The 20,492-nt window shown below is 42.9% G+C and overlaps 1 protein-coding gene across 2 annotated transcripts in view; it reads right to left on the bottom strand.

Annotated features, from left to right (window-relative positions):
* LOC147702338 (ATP-binding cassette sub-family A member 9-like) overlaps window positions 1-20,492 on the bottom strand; it is a 1,822,583-nt gene that overhangs the window by 1,688,688 nt on the left and 113,403 nt on the right. For both annotated transcript variants that reach the window (XM_086930970.1, XM_086930969.1), the window contains exon 5: window positions 5,576-5,802. In XM_086930970.1, the coding sequence (XP_086787096.1) occupies window positions 5,576-5,802 (227 nt within the window). The remainder of the gene's footprint in view (window positions 1-5,575; window positions 5,803-20,492) is intronic.

Genomic DNA, 20,492 nt, shown 5'->3' on the forward strand with positions numbered 1-20,492 from the left:
GCTTGCTTGAATCCTGATGGTGCAATGAGCAAGGGACTCACATCTGAGTATACCCTTCCATGCTTATGGTGGACAAAAATGATTCAGAAAAGGGGGTGGTGATGAACAGAGTGTCTGAATTAAGCAGACCACCTTACCCAGTCCAAAGATCAGGCTTGATCCATCACCGTTTTTTAGCTCACTGCACCATCCCAGCTCAGAACTTGGCTATATGCAAATTAGTCTGACCCTGGCCCTGTGTATCATGGGAACAGGGCAGACCAAACTACCAAGCCAATTCTTATACTGGGAAGGAAACAAGCTACCGGGGACCGGTTTCTGGCATTTCAGCCATCTTCGGCCCGGCTTGCTTGAATCCTGATGGTGCAATGAGCAAGGGACTCACATCTGAGTATACCCTTCCACGCTTATGGTGGACAAAAATGATTCAGAAAAGGGGGTGGTGATGAACAGAGTGTCTGAATTAAGCAGACCACTCTTACCCAGTCCAAAGATCAGGGCTTGATCCATCACCGTTTTTTAGCTCACTGCACCATCCCAGCTCAGAACTTGGCAATATGCAAATTAGTCCGACCCTGGCCCAGTGCATCATGGAAACAGGGCAGACCAAACTACCAAGCCAATTCTTATACTGGGAAGGAAACAAGCTACCGGGGACCAGTTTCTGGCATTTCAGCCGTCTTCGGCCCGGCTTGCTTGAATCCTGATGGTGCAATCAGCAAGGGACTCACATCTGAGTATTACCTTCCACGCTTATGGTGGACAAAAATGATTCAGAAAAGGGGGTGGTGATGAACAGAGTGTCTGAATTAAGCAGACCACTCTTACCCAGTCCAAAGATCAGGGCTTGATCCATCACCGTTTTTTAGTTCACTGCAAAATCCCAGCTCAGAACTTGGCTATATGCAAATTAGTCTGACCCTGGCCCAGTGCTTCATGGGAACAGGGCAGACCAAACTACCAAGCCAATTCTTATACTGGGAAGGAAACAAGCTACCGGGGACCGGTTTCTGGCATTTCAGCCGCCTTCGGCCCGGCTTGCTTGAATCCTGATGGTGCAATGAGCAAGGGACTCACATCTGAGTATACCCTTCCACGCTTATGGTGGACAAAAATGATTCAGAAAAGGGGGTGGTGATGAACAGAGTGTCTGAATTAAGCAGACCACTCTTACCCAGTCCAAAGATCAGGGCTTGATCCATCACCGTTTTTTAGCTCACTGCACCATCCCAGCTCAGAACTTGGCAATATGCAAATTAGTCCGACCCTGGCCCAGTGCATCATGGGAACAGGGCAGACCAAACTACCAAGCCAATTCTTATACTGGGAAGGAAACAAGCTACCGGGGACAAGTTTCTGGCATTTCAGCCGTCTTCGGCCCGGCTTGCTTGAATCCTGATGGTGCAATCAGCAAGGGACTCACATCTGAGTATAACCTTCCACGCTTATGGTGGACAAAAATGATTCAGAAAAGGGGGTGGTGATGAACAGAGTGTCTGAATTAAGCAGACCACTCTTACCCAGTCCAAAGATCAGGGCTTGATCCATCACCGTTTTTTAGTTCACTGCAAAATCCCAGCTCAGAACTTGGCTATATGCAAATTAGTCTGACCCTGGCCCAGTGCTTCATGGGAACAGGGCAGACCAAACTACCAAGCCAATTCTTATACTGGGAAGGAAACAAGCTACCGGGGACCGGTTTCTGGCATTTCAGCCGTCTTCGGCCCGGCTTGCTTGAATCCTGATGGTGCAGTGAGCAAGGGACTCACATCTGAGTATACCCTTCCACGCTTATGGTGGACAAAAATGATTCAGAAAAGGGGGTGGTGATGAACAGAGTGTCTGAATTAAGCAGACCACTCTTACCCAGTCCAAAGATCAGGGCTTGATCCATCACCGTTTTTTAGCTCACTGCACCATCCCAGCTCAGAACTTGGCTATATGCAAATTAGTCTGACCCTGGCCCAGTGCATCATGGGAACAGGGCAGACCAAACTACCAAGCCAATTCTTATACTGGGAAGGAAACAAGCTACCGGGGACCGGTTTCTGGCATTTCAGCCGCCTTCGGCCCGGCTTGCTTGAATCCTGATGGTGCAATGAGCAAGGGACTCACATCTGAGTATACCCTTCCAGGCTTATGGTGGACAAAAATGATTCAGAAAAGGGGGTGGTGATGAACAGAGTGTCTGAATTAAGCAGACCACTCTTACCCAGTCCAAAGATCAGGGCTTGATCCATCACCGTTTTTTAGCTCACTGCACCATCCCAGCTCAGAACTTGGCTATATGCAAATTAGTCTGACCCTGTCCCAGTGCATCATGGGAACAGGGCAGACCAAACTACCAAGCCAATTCAGACACTCTGTTCATCACCACCCCCTTTTCTGAATCTTTTTTGGCCACTATAGGTGTGACAGGATATATTCAGACATGAGTCCCTTGCTCACTGCACCATCAGGATTCAAGCAAGCCGGGCCGATGACGGCTGAAATGCCAGAAACCGGTCCCCGGAAGCTTGTCTCCTTTCTGGTGAAGAATTGGCTTGGTAGTTTAGTCTGCCCTGTTCCCATGATGCACTGGGCCAGGGACAGACTGATTTGCATATTGTGAGTTTTTGTGCTGGCTGTGTGTGTTTTAAAGTAACACACCCTTGTTTAAAGATAGAAAAGCATCAGTGCTGAACAGTGTGTACAGAGTGTGTGTGCTGAGTGTATGTGTACACATAAGGGTACAATTCTTAGAGGTATTAGTACTGAACAGAAAGTGTGCTATGCAAGTACACTGAATGGGTGTATTGCTGCATTTCTCTGAGTTGGGCAGGGACACACTAGGTAGAAAAGGAAGATACTCACTTTACATTTCAAAAGACTGCTCTTTAATCAGTGATAGATCTCAAAGAAGGGGACTGTACACATCTCAGGAAGAGATATGGGTGGATAAGAGAATCCTACAGACTACAGCTGGGGGTCTGGGATTAACCTTTTAATGCACATATCATTATGTCTGGCATCCAGGTGTGAACTCTGGTCACACCCATGAAATGTGTTGTGGACAATCAGCTCCGGAGCCATGCCTGCTGTGGCATACCTCTTTCACGAAGGAAGATAAAAAGCAGATGTGTCCACTTTAAAAGAAGCAGAACCCCAACATAAAAGTTCAAAGACCCAGATCCTAATTCACAATTGGTGCCTGGAAAAGGACTATAAGAATGAGAGGTTGAGTTCCTAAAAATGTTTCATCTGCCAAGCAGCCAGATGGGCTGTGCGAAAAGTGGAAGCTCTGCAGGACATATGCCTATGACGAGGATTGCGGGCCAAGGCCTGCTAGTCCCCCTGCTGGGTGAGGAGACATCACACAGGAAAACCAAAACCCCCCTGCCCTGGAGCCTCAAGCACCAGTGCCTGCCTGCTTACCAAGACCAGTGCACCCTGTGAGGAAGAGGAGAGCATTGAAGGGAGCAAACTCCATTGGGGAGACCTACAGTGAAGAATCCCTGCATGATGTGTGAAAATTCAGCTGTGCACCGATTGAGCTGTAGCTTGAGTGCAACTGTGTTTTTAGCAACTCGCCCATATACAAGGAGAGCGCCACTGTAGATTGTGGCAAGTAGGGAAGGAGGTTGCCGAGCACACACAGCCTAATTGAGGTGATCCCAGTTTGCCTTCCAGTGGAACTGGGGATGACATTGAGAAAACTGATGGGTGCATGGTGGCCAGGGTGATGGCTGTCACTGAAGGAAGAATATCCTATCAGGAGTGGACAGGTGAGGTGGAGTGTGATGTGGTGTTGCAGGAGGTGATGAAATATTTGATTGAGGGTTGCCCAGTTAAGGATCCACCTTCCGGTGATGCAAACTTTATCCACAAGGTGAGCACCAAATTGTATGTGGTGGATAGTGTGTTGCTGAGAGGAGAGTTTTGGTATAATTAAAACTGAGAGAGAGAATCATGACATTTACACACGAGGGGCACATTGGCATGAGTGTCACTAAATTTCACATCTAAGCTGAGTACTGGTGGCCATAACTTGACTGGGATGTTGAGCATAATGTGTACCTTGTCTTTGGAGTGATAAGTCACAAAGGTTGGTGAAATTCTCTCTGGTGAGCTGGGATAAGTCTGATGTTGCACAAAAGAAAATTGCAGTCAATTTTATGGGACTGTTGTATGCTTTGGGAAGCTATCCTAAGTTCACCGTCGTGGTAGGTGACTATTATTTTTTCTGGCCAGAAGTCCAGTTTGTTGACCATATTACTACAGAAGTACTGGTTCTTGAATGAGTTGTGTGACAGAGAGGGGGTGCTGGAGACAATGGTGTATAGTTTGTGCCTGAGACCTTGAGGGGCTTCCTGGGAAGATATGGGATTGAGAATGTATGGTCTTTATTGTATGATCCACAAAGAAATGGTTTGGTGGAGAGGTGGAATAAACACTCAAAGAAGGGATAAAGCTGGCTCTTGGAAGTTGTACGGACTGGAGGAAAAGCAGTCCATAAGAGTAATGGTCATATTTCTCTACCCCTCATGGTAAATCTTCATTTGAGATTATGAGATGCCACAACCCAGGGCTTTGTTGTTCAATGGTCTAGAGAGAAAAGTCAATCTTCAGGAAGGAATAGCAAATGGTGTGGATTACCAGGTAGGATATTGGCTTTGGATGTTGAAGGGACAGATGGCTAACAAGTGTGAGTCTAAAGTTTCCGGACCTTTTATGGTACAGGAAGTAAACAAGTATACATTGTTGCTTAATGAAGAAAATGTTGAAATAGGAGGAAGATTGTAGGAGTTCATGATTGTTTGAAGAATGTTGAGGGGTTGGAGAGTGAGAAAATGCAGACTGATCTTTTTGGTGAGGAAGTGCAATGAAGAGTGCTTCGAAACCAAGGGGAGATTACGTTGTATGGAAGATTTGATGATTATATGTTATATTATTCTCTTTGAACATGTCTGCCCTATTGTTAAGTTTATGTTTTTCTGATACTATGTTAAATTCTCTTATATTCTCCAGTTTTCTTTTAATTTTTTATAAGGTCATATACTTAATGCTAAGTGCAAATTAGCAATGACATAGTTATTTGTGTTTAAGAAAGGGAGGAGTGATAAGACTTGGGGACCATTGAGGATTTCCTTACCTGTTGTGGTCCATCTTCATTTCAGTCAGCAATTGTTTTGTCATCAGGATTAAGGTCATTTGACATGACATCCAAATAATATTTAGTGTCAAAAGTCACATTAGGTAACTTCTAGTAATGTTATTGAGGTCAAAATGTGTGTTATGTCACTTCTGCTACCTCTGGAATTTCGATGAATCAACTTCCATGAATACATATAAAGCATAAACAAATGCAATAACATTATCTGATTTTAGATGCAGCATTCATTTTATAATAATAGATTTCAAAGAATCTTCTATTGAACCCTACATACTAAAATAAATGTCAATACAGAGTATAAAATCGGAAGAGAGTAGTTAAAGTTCCGACATCTAATGCTACAATACTCAGGCTTAAGTGATGCAAATTCATGCAGCAAACAGTAGTGTGATATGCGTTAGTAGGAGCAACATTTGCACTCACCAAAATGAAGAATCACAGAGGCCTATCATCCTCAGTAAGTCCTTGTGTGTCTCCTTCTCTCGTGCCACGTTAAGTGTCAGGAAATACAGCAGGGGAAAGAATGACATGCTGAACATAACAATGAACACCCCCAACGTAATTCGATCAATGTACTCAGCCTCCTTGAACTTCAAGAATACACCAACCATTGACTTCATTGTTTCCCAAACTGAATGGTTCGTTGTTACCTAGAAACAATATGCCAAACATTACTTACTACGAAACAAATATTGGGAGTCTTACATATTGGTGTTTAACTTTCTCAATAGGAGCATTTTTTTTATTATGTTTCTTCAAAATTGCATTGAGTGTTTTATGGATGGCAGCACATCTTCCCCAAATAGTTTCTTTAAAAAACTAGCGTCTATTTTTGGTCCAAAGCAAAATAGCGGCTTGTACAAATAATATCCTTCTTTTGTGTGTCTCGAGGTTGCAGTACCATAGTAGGCAATGGTTTTGGTTACCTCCTACCCCATGCCCCAACAAGCCTTAATATTTTGAATTTAGTTGTTTTTTAGGCCTGACTTGACAGTGCAGTTCTCTGGAAGTGCTCATGTGATCACCAGAAAAAGGGATGTGCTACAGCTCCATCCAAATGTTGATTTTCCTTACTAGTATTTGATTGAAAAATAGTTCTGTTAGGCTGGCTTACACGTAGTTCCATTGCTTTTAACTGATAGGTACATTCTTAATGCCGGCTCCAGATCAGAAACAGGAGAAAGAAGCTTTGCATGGGGTGACGCTTTGGCCAATACAGAAGGGAGGGATTTTGGATTGTGAACTTGTCAACCAATATTATAAAAAGGTCATTTATGTTGTGAACTCAGTGCTAAATGCAGAACGGAGGCAGCTTTACTTTATGACCCGACAATAAACACCATTGGAAGAATCTTTACGTTTTGAACTATTTGACAATTACAATAGGAATGAGTTTTACATTGGCAGCTTTTGACAAATATAACAGGAAGGGGTTTAGTACCTATCCCCTTTTAGGTCTGGCCATTGTAAATGTTTGGTAACTCCTGAGAAGATTTAATGTTGATGTCAATGTATACTTTGGGTCTGCCTAAAGTGTTTGATGGGTCACTCTAGGTAGAGACAACATGGTCATGTTTATGTTAAAGTCAACAGGCTTGCTTTGTTTCTATTAAGTGTGGGGGAAAAGGCAGTAGATCTCTCATTCTGCACAGTGAATGACTTGACAGAGCCTACAAACTGAAACGTTTTGGTTTTGAAAAGCCTCATTATTTTGAATAGGTCAATATAGGACCAATAATTGTTTTGATAATTAGAGTCTGCTTGTGCTCAAAGATATACAGTCGCAAATTGCATCGCTTTGCGGCTCGCAATTTACAACTCCCAGAATGCAATTTACAACAGTATCTCAGACACTGTCAGCGATTTCTAATGGGGTCGATAATTGCCTGCCTCATTAATATTCATGTATCAGGTAGTATTTGCGATCCCATAAGAAATGGCTGGAACCTCAAGGGATGGTGGCCTGCTGGGGTCAGCAGACCACCATGTCTGTGACTACTTTTTTAATAAAGCAGTTTAAAAAAAAGGCTGCCCGTTTTCCTTAACCCCTGGCATGCGTAGGACGGCCCCTGGCCGCCCGACACTGCAGTGCTCGTGTGCGTCGGACTGCCGGGGGCCGTCCGATCTGCATACGTGTAGAATTTTGCCGCAGCGCTGCAAAATTCCGGACGCGCCCAAGGGGTTAAAGGAAAACGGGATGTATTTAAAAAAGAAAAATTAAACTTTTCAGTTTCAGTTTTTTAAGGGCAGGCAGTGGTCCCTGGGACCACTGTCTGCTCTTAAAAATATTTTTGCACCCATTCACAAAGGGGCAGGGGTCCCCTGGGGACTTGAAGTGGGTGGTAAACTGCGAGTGTTTTGCAACAGCAAATGTGGTCGCAAAACAATGGTACATACCATTTGGACTCACTATTAGGTGTAGTGTAGTTCCTAGTTTCCCACTAGGCCCTGCGCATTGGAATAACATAAACAGTAGTATCGACGTGGAACTGCGGATATTCCAGGCCTCCACTGACTATGCTAAACTTAATTGGGTTGTGTTACCAACTAGCTCAGAGGTCACTGGAAACTTTCTTCTCTGCATAGGAAGTGATCAGCTTCCTTGGCACAGACAAGAAGGGATTCAGTTTTCCAACAACCGTGCAACATGACAACTTTGCTCCTCAGATCAAGAGTCAATCTCTAGGGTCGTGTGAAACAATAGACATGTATTTCACTCAGTCAGTCTAGTGCAGTTTACTTTCACGAGATGTAGAGAATAGAGAGACGGGCGTTTATCAATAAAAGGTTAACATTTATTGAACAGTCTTTCTTCTCGTACAAGAGAAATGTATTGCCACAATTGCAATAATTGTCATTATAAAAAGTATGTACAGTAAGATAAGTATTGCGAAATAGAACTGTAAAAGCATTGATATGGTTTCTTAGCCATACAATGGTTTAAAAGTAATAAAACATATATACAGTCATATATACATTAGGCTAACATACTCAACTGGTGCTCCTAACTAAGCCTACCCCAGTGTGCCTGACCTAAGCCTAACACGTGAAAGGGGAGTAAGTAAGTAGCTTTAAGTTAAGTTGGTTTTGCCAAGGTTTGTTTCAAGAATTCTCGTCTAAGGGTTTAGTCAACACCCTACCTCTGAATAGAATGATGGAGGATTGGTATCTCCTTCAGGGGTCTCTCTCGATATCCCAGTCACCCGCGAGGGTAAACCGGAAGCGCCGTGGCTGGATTTCTCTGCCCGAGAAAGGCAGCGGCTTCTCTTCAGCGCGTCGAGGAAGGAGGGGGGACAGCGTCCGCGGGCAGCTGGAATCTGCTGGATGTCTTCGCAGAGGGACGGCTGTTCAGCTCCTTAAGCGTACTGCACCATAGGTCGCGCTTTAGCGGCGATAATGGTATCAGCAGCTTCACCACCACAGGATAGCAGGCTGCAGCGACAGAGTGCTAGATTTACCAACACGGGGTCGTGCAGGCAGCTGGCTTCAGTAGCTCGTACAACAGGCAATTGCTTAAGGCAACGTTGGTAATATTTATACCTGACAGGTGCCGGGTTTGACGCAAGTTTGCTGGACATAAGACGTCAATTAAAGATGTCACTAGGAAGTGATAGTTATCAGTTGCTCATTAGAGTTCCATTACTAATCAAAACATAGCAAGCGGGGATTTCCAGGTTTGCTGAGTTTTTATCTTGTTGAAGAACTCGGAGTGTTATCTAGGAATATCAGATAGTGACTACTGCTCTGTCATTGCACTAATTGGTCGCAAAGGAAGTGGCAGAGGGAACTATGCTGGAATGTGGCTCTGTTCGTGTGAGGCCAGAGATGACTTTTCAGAAAATCGCACTTGAACGGTTATGCCAATATAGGGAATAAATGGATTTATAGCCGAATAGGGGCATAAGGTCACAGTATCGATCAGGAACCTAGATAAACACGCAACACCCACTCCACAGGTTAATGTCCATCAAAATTACTAAAACTAAAGCAATTAGATGCATGTGTAACATTGCCCACCCCAAAATACATAAATGCATTCGAAATAGGCGTACTTGTAATACATGAAATTTAGGTACTGTACGTTTTTTAAAGCATAGTAATCATTCAAAAAATTATTGCATATGAAATCAATGAACGATTATGCAAAAGGAATTACACATGAAGTATCTCTGACAGAAGAAAAGCGAGATAAATCATCACATAAAAATGCATTGTAATAACATGTGTGCTAGAGGCTGGTGTTATGTTGTTATGTCTCTAGATGTGTTTAGAAATAGAAGTGTGAAGCTTCTGTTCTCTAAGAATAGTTTTTACGTTAAGCAAAGAATTGTTCGTGCCAAAAAAGGTCAATATTAGAAAAAATTGTCCAATTAAAAAAAAATAGATTTACAAAGCTCTTGGCAGTTTTTGTTGATCAAAACTGAAGGCCGAATTCAGAGTTCATGGGAACGCTGTGTGTCGGAAAGCTTCTCAAAAGTTATTGTTTCTGTACGGGTGAGAACATCGTATCAGACAGGCTCTCAAAGAATTGGTCTACAAATTCAGGTGATAGTTCAACCTAATTAGATAGCGCTGTAACTTGGCAGGTGTGAGAATGATTGCTGTCATCATAGTCGGGACCAGCAATGCTCACAGAACGTTGTACCTGGATGATGTTGCTTTTGTCACTCGCTCCACTGTTACCACTTGGCTGTAGCACAGGAGTCTCCACGAATGCCATCATCAGGATTGGTAGCCGCTGGGGACAACACAATGCGTGAGCCGTTATTGGACTGAGCAAAGTATCGACGTCCATTGGTACTGCTGATGGAAGTGAAAGACAGATGTCCAACACGCATTCATCGCCGCAAAGCATACACCGTAGCACAGGTAAAATGCAATTTTGCCATATCGGTCTGAATGAAAGGAACCAGGTCATGTTTAGATCTCTCAGCCTGGCCAATCCGAGGACGTTAGTTATCCTGTCCCGGTAGCGCATTGCTAGGATTGTCTCTTCCATTCCCATGGGAGCTATGTCTGAGCCGAGGCTTGCCATAACGTAGCAGGAGGGTCAAAAATAGAATCCCTGCGACGAGTCCCAAAAATAATGGTATGCCGCCAAAAATGGAGTGCACAAAATTAGGAAAGATTCCCAAAATTGCCTGGAAGGGTGTTAGCAGTCCCGTAAAGACTGTCTTAAATATGCCTGGGATGCTTGTTGCACTAGACATGTTAAGGAGTTGGCTGCACATTTCTACGAAATGCACGGGGCAATTTGTTGATAAAAGGTCATGAACCTCAGTAGCCGTCCTTGCGACTAGAAGATCATACGTCTCTTTAGATGACGTTATAGGCACGGTTGTCTGTAAAAGTACAGATTTCATTTTGCTTAATGTATCAATTCGTATAGAATAGAGATTCAGACGAGGCCAGAGGGGAGTCACTATGTCTGGAGGCCCGCTCGGGAACAATGCTTGCATACAACATTTGACCATGGACGTAACTTGTACTAGATAACTTTTCCCTGGCGTCAGGCCACAACATCTGTGATCCGTTCTAAGAATGTAACTCCTGTTCGAAAGTTGCATAAAGAAGGGCTCTATCTGAGTTGCAGGTGTGACTAGCTGGTGGCATGAAAGGTTGTTTGAATTTCCATCACATGCTCCGTGTAAATTAATACCCTGACACAAAAGTATACCGCTTAGTGAATGTTTACAGTTCTCACCACTAAGAAATACATTTTTGTCACTGTCAATATAGCAAGAATGAGTGTATGGTAATTTCCATTCGGATTTTACATATCCTTTACCCAATTGTTCATATTGGCCAGCAGGTATGTACTCAAGGCACTTTTTAAATCGGAAAGTTGTTATCGGAATTGTGATAATTCCGTGTATTATCCATTCAATGACAGGACTCTCTGACATTGTCAATGGTAATCTCTCGAGTTTTTCGATGCTCAGGATTGTATAGTCTGCTCCTTTCTGTGCCAAACTGATCTGTTTATCAGTAAGGTTAAAACTGGAAAATAATGACGTTGTGTTGATTAAACGCCAAGGCACATAGCCTGAACGAAGATTTTGCAGCGTCCAGCCTAATTCTATAATAGAGCGTAATTGAGATTGGCCATGTTGTAACATTAGCAAATCTCTGTCTATCACATCAAAGGCAGAGGATACAATATTGTCCAAAGAATATATTCTGGAAGACAGAGTCGTTAACCCATTGTCTACCACAGAAAGTGATTTCTCCAAATTAATACGATCAATTTCTCGTATTTTTTCAGCAGTTTCAATTTGCTTTACTTTCCAAGCCTCGTTGTAAGCAGCATAGATACTGGTCGCTATGAAACGCTTTTGACGCTGTTTGCGTGGTCCAAGAATGAAATCGCGCAAATCAGCACCATCTTTTAGCAAAGACAAGTGTTGCTTAATTTCAGCCAGTGTGGACGAGGTTAGCCATTCAAGGCAGAGCTTCCCTACACTGTATGTTGTTATAATCCCTGGATGTTGTCTCTGGGAATATCTCGGGTCTAATCTGGTCATTTTTAACCCCTGTGTTTTATTCAGGAATCTATCTTGACAGCTATTTGTGTCTGTAGGCCAGATTAACCACTTTTTCCAATCAGGATGTGTTCTGTTGAAATGTAAAATTTGTGACACGTCTAACTCAATATCTGTGGTTGTATTCTCAGGTATTGGCTTTGGTATAGACGGTGTTTTAAGGTCTTTGATCTTAGCTAGGCCAAGACAAGATGTTTGGTGTACTGTGTCATTTAAAAATAACATTTGTTCAGGTATCATGCAGGTTCTAAACAGTGCTTCAATGCCTTGCACCTGCCAATCTTTTGTACCCCAAATTGTTTTCGTTTCAATATTATTTTTCCAATAATCAAAACCAAATGTCATCATTTTGTCATAAAATGCTTCTGAATATATCAATTTAGAATTTGTCAGCATTGTTTTCATTCCTGTTTTATCTAACAGTTTGTAATAAAACGTTTCTGCATCACTGGTGTTAAACCCTGAAAAGTATTTGAATTTCTCAAAAAATGCTTTAGAACTGCTTTTAGGTGGTGTAGCACAATGTTCCCATTGATTATACATAAAAACATTTCTAGGCTGTGCAGATTTATGCAAGTAATGATCCCCATAGTGGGTGTAACAGAATAACTGCTCATAACTAGATGAACCTTGTAAATAATCATGATCTGTGAATCTAGCTGACATTACTAAATCAGACATCATGTCATTAATACTGTTAAAGTCCCAATCATCAGAGAATGTACTTGGTGTCACAAAGTCACTTAAGGAAACCTTTAGTTGATGAGGATACTTCAGGATTTCGACCGGACCATAGATCTCATAGTCTGTTTTCTCCCATACTACCCCACCAGGTATTGGAATTGCTGTGACATTTACTGTTGACAGTTCTCTTTTCTTCACGTGGGATGATCTGTGTGGTTTCAGGACTAGGTTGATGTTCTGACTTGCTGTGTCCATTGTAATATATTTTCCTTCAATGAATTTTCCCAAACACAGTACCATGATGAGCCAAAGCAGGAGGAAAAATACACCTAGACCGAACCAGAACTCTAGCCAAGGGGAAATTAGGTAGATTTCCTTCAGTTGATGAAAGAGTTCCGTTGCTTTCTCTTTAAAAGACTTTTTTGTTTCTGGCATTACTTCGGGGTCATTTAAATCTTCAGAGAAGTTGTCAAAGTTGATGAAATAACCAGAGGCAGTTCTGTCAATTGATGGGATTGTTCTTTCAATCTGTCTTTCGGTAGCACTTTCTGATGCCACATCATTGTAGACTGGTGTTGTTTCTTGACGAACTGTTTCAATCTGTGTTTCAAGAGGCACGAGTTCCATGGCATTATTGCATAGTCCTTCATTGTGCACTGCAGGCTGATCGAATGTGATTAGTCTTTCAGTTTGAACCTCTTGGATTGTTGCAAGTTTGGGTATTCTGTTGTTTCTTGGGAGTCCACTGGGCCTACTGTTGATTATAGGCCACATGCTTGTGGTTTTACCAGGTCGATAGACACAACTCTGTTCTCCTTTTTACCAGCAAGGGGCGGTAGCACAACTGATCTTGTTCCGGTGACTGCCAAGACAGGTACTGCTTTTCTGTAAGAAGGCCCAAATTCCTTCTTAACCGCGATCTTTTCTCTGACTAGATCCCCAATCTTTGGAATCCAGACAGGCCTTGCTGGGGCTGTTGCGGGTGGTGCCTCGTCAGTGGTACCTGGCTGTTGCTTTAACTTTATGTTGCTTAATGACTTTCTTGTTTCATTCAGTTCCTGTAAAACAGCCAAACGATCTTTTACATCAAAGTGCGTTGTTTCTTCTTGTACCACTGACATCTGACTATCGAGGTCCTGAACTCGCATTCTAATTCCGAACAATAGTTCGTATGGGCTGAAACCTTTTAGAGAATTTCTTGGCATGTTGTTAAGACTAGTCTGGACACTTATTAAATGTTTGACCCACCCAGCGCCTGAACCTAATACCTTCGCTGTTATAGATTGCTTTATGTCATGTTTTTTTCTTTCTACCACACTGTTCCCTTCCGGGGTATGACGGACAAGAATACCGCAACCCAATTCCCATGCTGGCCATGGCCTCCCTATAAGCTCGAGAGCTGAAAGCAGGACCCTGGTCAGAATGGAACGTGGTAATTGCGTATATGCCGATATTGACTCGCAAATCTTTTATAACCGTTCTAGCGTCAGCCGAGCGCTGGAGGCCTCATTTTTTAAGTGCTTTTCGTCTTAATGGTGTACACTGGGACGCGCTTCTCTTCTTTGATTGCGCAGATAGACCGCCTTATGCTGTCTAGAAGGGATCCTGAAACTACACTGGCCTGTTCATTACTGCGATCTCTGTTGCAGTTTTCACAATTTTGAGCAAAACATTGAATATCTATACTCATTCCTGGCCAACAGTACTCTGATTGTAATTCTTTCAGAGAGGCTTTGATTGTTTGGTGTCTCAGACCCAACCCCATGTGTGCTTCCAGTAAGAGGAAGCCCCTCCTGCTCCTGTTTGGAATTACTCTGTCCCCCACTCCAGGGATTCGAGCAAAAGGAACGGAGTTTGCATCGATTATGTATGCATAATTGAGTGGATAGTTTACGGGTAGGGCTGCACAGTCGCCTTTTACGGTTATTTTTACTGCCAGCATGGTTTCCCCGTCTATGTATTTATCTGTACGCTTTTTTGTAGCTACGGAAGCCGGTTTAGTTGCTTCCGCTGTGGCTGTATTAGCCAATGAATTCCCTGCAACGTGAACGCCATCACGTTGAAGACTCTGTGCGTGAATCACGTGAGTCTTTTGTAGTTCTTTGTGTAAAAGAGCTACCTCGTTCCAGAGCAATTTATGCTTTATTGTGGCACCTGTGTCATCTTTGTAGTCGTTTTCGATCCAACTCTGCAGTTTATTGTTGTAAGAGTTGACGCAAAAATGAGAATCGCACACTATAAGTGTCGGGAATTCACGTTCTGCATTTTCGAGCGCCATCTTTAAAGATCTGATTTCAGTTCTCTGAACCAAACAGTTTCTTACAGATTCAGTTTTTGTTACTTTCGGTCTGAATTTACCGCACAGCCAACGACCTTTAATGATCGCACATGCTGCATCGTAGGATTTTCTCTCTACGTTGAAATGCTGTACAAAGCTATCTGTATAGATTATACATGCGTATTGTGGGAGAGGCAGAATTTCAATTGGCAGAGGATATTCTTCTTCATATTCTAAATCATTCATTTCTTCAAATTGCGGTGCGAAATAGTATTTCACGTCTTCCGCTCCTAGAGAATCTATACACTGTACCCATTTTGGATCCAGTGACACTGTAGGCAGGTTTTTACTGGGCTGAATAGCGCCTTGAAGGCGGATTCCGCTGTAAGGATATTAATCCGTTCGCCGTGTGCTAGTTCTCGTTCATTTGCTAATGCCATTTGCACTGCTTTCACAGTTCTTTCTGTGTGACTGAATGCTTTTTCTGCTTGTGTGTACAAGTGAGATTTAATTGAAATTGGTACCTTTTCTCCCTCATTAGAGGTTAGGTACGTGAATCCGCATCTTCCTGGGATGACTCGGATTACAAGATCACGTGTGTTGTCACGTGTATCTAATTTAGTTTTTGCTAACATATCTGTTTGCAGTGATCTCACAATTTCTGTGTGTTTTTGAGTCCAATTGATTTGTTTAAAATCAGGTTTAATTAGTTCGTAGAGAGGTTTAACCCTCTCTGCGTAATTTAGAATGTAAGTTCTTCCGAAATTTAGAAAACCTAGAATGGATTGTAAATTCTTCAGCGTTTTTGGAGCTTGGAGTACAGCGCACTTCTCTAAGAAGTTGTCCGCTAGGCTTTTCCCTTCACTTGATAATTTGTACCCTAAGAATAGTACTGTCAGATGGGCAATTCGAGACTTTTTAAAGTTGAATTTGTAACCCTCTGCTGCGAACCCAAGTATAATGGTGTTCACTCTTTTCAAGTGAGTATCCAAGTCGTCGTCTGTGAGATAAATATCCTCTACGTAAGATAATGCTTCATCATCATAGATTTGTAGTAACTCTGTTACCCTGGCTGAGAATAGTCCTGGGCTGTTCTTGAACCCCTGTGGGAGTCGACAGAATTTTTCCTGTGACCCAAATGCGGAGAAAGCGGTCAAATATCTGCTTTCGGGTGCAATGTTTTGACAAAAGAAACCATGTCGTTTTATATTTTTTCCTAACTATGTTATTCATTAGGGCTGCACTATGCGAGTTGTGTACTGCAAAAGTTTTGCAATATGTATTAAGGTGTCTGTAGTCCAAAACTAGACGATATGAATTGTCTGGCTTGGAGACAGGAAACAAAGGATTGTTCATTTGAGAGGTGCATGTTTCAATCACCCCCTGGTACTCAAGTTGATCTAAGATCTCCCTGACCTGTTTTTTAGCTTCTTGCTTTATGGGATACTGCCGTTGGGCAGTTGGTTCACTTTTGAATTGGATTTTGTGAGGCGTTGAATCCTCATCCCATCCTACATGATTTTTATATAATGCAGGTGCCTGGGCTACTGCCCATTTCCTTGCATATGTATATTTTTTGTGAATCGGTATGTGATTCGAGAAGGCAGGCATAATCACTTCTTCGCCACGAGGGCACTCCCTGACAAACTCTGGGGGGCAATCTTTTTCAGCTAACAGAATATCATAGCCTTTTGAGAGCTTATCCCAAAATAGACCCTTAATTTTCCTAGTCTTATCACCCTCTATACGCAATGTTATTTCGTATATTTTATGGGGCTCGCTAAGTCTGGCGTCGGCAGTTTCAACCTGAATGTATTCATTCGTGTCCACTGTCTCCAGATGACTCATCAAGATCTTGCGCGCTATACTGATTTCTGCTGCACTGTCCAACATTGTCAATGCCCACTCCCCGTTTTTCAACTGTGTCCTCAGTATTCTCGGCATGGTTGATTACTCTAATACTGGCTACCTTCTTTTTCTGAAACTGAGATTTCTTATTTTGAGCATGTTCCTTGTCTTTGGACTTGGTGTGCTCTCCTGGGTCTGACCGTCCTCTTCTTTCCGAATTCTGTGGAAGAGATCGAGAGGGACGTGTATCAATACTTTGATATCTATCAGGTTTTTTCAGATTATCCCTATTTCTAAGGTTATATCTTTTCTCAGAGGGCTCCCCCTGGGGAGACTGGCGTTCTCGAGTCGGAGTTCTTTCCCTCCGTCGAGGAGACATTCCTCTGGACTGGAATTTTTTTTCCTTGGGAGTGGATTGTTTATTTCCATCCCAGCTCTTTTTAGGAGTGTTTAAATTATTTTTAATAAATAATTTTTCAGGATTTTCGAGCAGTTGGAGCTTAACTGGTTTCCCACCCAAGCTGTCTCTACCTAATTCTTCATAGCATTTTTCTATGATTTTTGCAAGCTCAACAGGATCTTTTATATCTGTTTCCCTCAACTTCTGGCGGATCGCCACAGATGCTGCTTCTCCCTTTACGTTGGCTAATAATATAGCCGTGACCTGCTTGAAGTCTTTCAGTAATTTCATACCTAGATTTAAAGCGGGCTCTGGACCGAATTCATTTTGAATCTGTTTTAGCACTTCTGGTATTACCGCCATAGACGGAACACCGTGTGTTTTTGTGTAAATGGAAGCAAAGACTGTACCCCAAGTGTCACAGTCCTCCACGTGTGGTGCGATTCCCATAGGAAGGCAGATGGTCAAGATTCTGTGTTTCTCAATAGGGGTAGTATCAGGAAATACTGCCTCTATTTGAGTGATTTTCTGTGCTAACCAGAAAGGAATTTGTTCCCGTTTTACGGGTGTTTTACCAAGACATGATTGTATGTTCTGTGGTGTAATTTTATTTGTGTTCCCCTGATGAGGGGTCAGCTGTGGTGTATTAACAGCTGGCTGGACTGTTGCAGTCCGCATTACATATTGGACTAATTGCCTATGTATTTTTATTAATGTGTTTAGCTGTACTAACAGCTCTTCTCTAGACATTTTTGCAATGTCAGGATGTGGTGTGTAGCTGGCTAGAACCGGCCACGTTGCTCCTGGTCTACCTAGTGGACCGTGCCTAGTTATGTGATCATTGTGTTTTAGGGCGCCATTAAACCAGAGCAGGTGCTCTTGAAATTTAAGTGGGATTTCAATCTCCTCGAAAGGAGCGTACTCTCCCGGAGGTTCCTCTATTTTGTAATAGTGAAACTCTTTTGTTTATAGCGTTTACCGCTGGAAAGTTTATCCATGAATAGAATACCTCTGTCTGCCGATACTCGTGAGCCTCTATCACGAAAATTACTGTACCACCCTGAGGTGTCAGTCCGTTTACTATAAGTTTTGAAGTTATAGATTTTCTTAAATGTGCCGGGATGATTATTGCATCCGGGTCTGTGTATTCGGGACCTTGCTGAGTCGCATCTGCTGCGGCCCCAGTGGTTCCGTTATTTTCTCCTGGCATTGTAAAAATGCGAGGTTTGCAGAGTAGGTCTCCAAGGAGACAAAGATTAGATGCACAATATTTTGGAACACTGTATCCTTCAAAGTTGAATAAACCAGAGCTTTACATAGGAATCTCTTCCTACTAAGGTCGGGCGGATTTTAACCTTTCACCCACTCCAGACGTCTATTGGAGTATTTACGGGAGAAAGGGGTCTGTGTGAAATATGCACGACTGAGTTACTCTACAAGTCTTGCGTTAGTTTATCGCCTTACCAAACGTTGGGCGCCATGTAGTGTAGTTCCTAGTTTCCCACTAGGCCCTGCGCATTGGAATAACATAAACAGTAGTATCGACGTGGAACTGCGGATATTCCAGGCCTCCACTGACTATGCTAAACTTAATTGGGTTGTGTTACCAACTAGCTCAGAGGTCACTGGAAACTTTCTTCTCTGCATAGGAAGTGATCAGCTTCCTTGGCACAGACAAGAAGGGATTCAGTTTTCCAACAACCGTGCAACATGACAACTTTGCTCCTCAGATCAAGAGTCAATCTCTAGGGTCGTGTGAAACAATAGACATGTATTTCACTCAGTCAGTCTAGTGCAGTTTACTTTCACGAGATGTAGAGAATAGAGAGACGGGCGTTTATCAATAAAAGGTTAACATTTATTGAACAGTCTTTCTTCTCGTACAAGAGAAATGTATTGCCACAATTGCAATAATTGTCATTATAAAAAGTACGTACTGTAAGATAAGTATTGCGAAATAGAACTGTAAAAGCATTGATATGGTTTCTTAGCCATACAATGGTTTAAAAGTAATAAAACATATATACAGTCATATATACATTAGGCTAACATACTCAACTGGTGCTCCTAACTAAGCCTACCCCAGTGTGCCTGACCTAAGCCTAACACGTGAAAGGGGAGTAAGTAAGTAGCTTTAAGTTAAGTTGGTTTTGCCAAGGTTTGTTTCAAGAATTCTCGTCTAAGGGTTTAGTCAACACCCTACCTCTGAATAGAATGATGGAGGATTGGTATCTCCTTCAGGGGTCTCTCTCGATATCCCAGTCACCCGCGAGGGTAAACCGGAAGCGCCGTGGCTGGATTTCTCTGCACGAGAAAGGCAGCAGCTTCTCTTCAGCGCGTCGAGGAAGGAGGGGGGACAGCGTCCGCGGGCAGCTGGAATCTGCTGGATGTCTTCGCAGAGGGACGGCTGTTCAGCTCCTTAAGCGTACTGCACCATAGGTCGCGCTTTAGCGGCGATAATGGTATCAGCAGCTTCACCACCACAGGATAGCAGGCTGCAGCGACAGAGTGCTAGATTTACCAACACGGGGTCGTGCAGGCAGCTGGCTTCAGTAGCTCGTATAACAGGCAATTGCTTAAGGCAACGTTGGTAATATTTATACCTGACAGGTGCCGGGTTTGACGCAAGTTTGCTGGACATAAGACGTCAATTAAAGATGTCACTAGGAAGTGATAGTTATCAGTTGCTCATTAGAGTTCCATTACTAATCAAAACATAGCAAGCGGGGATTTCCAGGTTTGCTGAGTTTTTATCTTGTTGAAGAACTCGGAGTGTTATCTAGGAATATCAGATAGTGACTACTGCTCTGTCATTGCACTAATTGGTCGCAAAGGAAGTGGCAGAGGGAACTATGCTGGAATGTGGCTCTGTTCGTGTGAGGCCAGAGATGACTTTTCAGAAAATCGCACTTGAACGGTTATGCCAATATAGGGAATAAATGGATTTATAGCCGAATAGGGGCATAAGGTCACAGTATCGATCAGGAACCTAGATAAACACGCAACATAGGAAGGGACGCCCTTGGCACACCCCTTCCTAATAGTGAGTCGCAAATCCTACTTTCGTGTAGGTAATTGGTTACTGACTCGCAAAATAGGGTTTATACATGGGCTAGACCAATTTTGCAGTTGCAAACGGGCCGATTTCCCATTTGCAACCGCAAAAAAAGGTTGTACATCTGGCCCGTACAAGGTTAATTGCCCACTGTGCAATTTCTTTAGGTATGTGATTTGCACCTTAGTTAATCCAGCAATTGCGGGGGTTCCAATATCTAATTCAACCTGAAATCTTGTAGATATTTTTCATATTGTTTATAGTAAGTTCTTTGTGTGCATTGATGTAGTTTCACCTATAAAAAAGAAAAAAGTGCAGGCTGGCCATTGATATACTGAGTGTTAATGCTGTGCATTGCTGTGTTCTATGGTTACAGCCCCAGGAACCTCCCTTAGCCAGCCCTAGACTCTTCTGCCTAGTTAAAAGTGTTAAAAGGAGCACTTGGTCCCCAGTTTGAGGGTCTGTGGTACAAGAACACCAGAGGTCTCTACCCATATTGATATAATTGGGACTAGTAACTTCTGACTGCCAAG

This window comes from Lissotriton vulgaris, chromosome 7 (genome assembly GCF_964263255.1).
Source record: "Lissotriton vulgaris chromosome 7, aLisVul1.2, whole genome shotgun sequence".
Classification (NCBI taxonomy): domain Eukaryota; kingdom Metazoa; phylum Chordata; class Amphibia; order Caudata; family Salamandridae; genus Lissotriton; species Lissotriton vulgaris.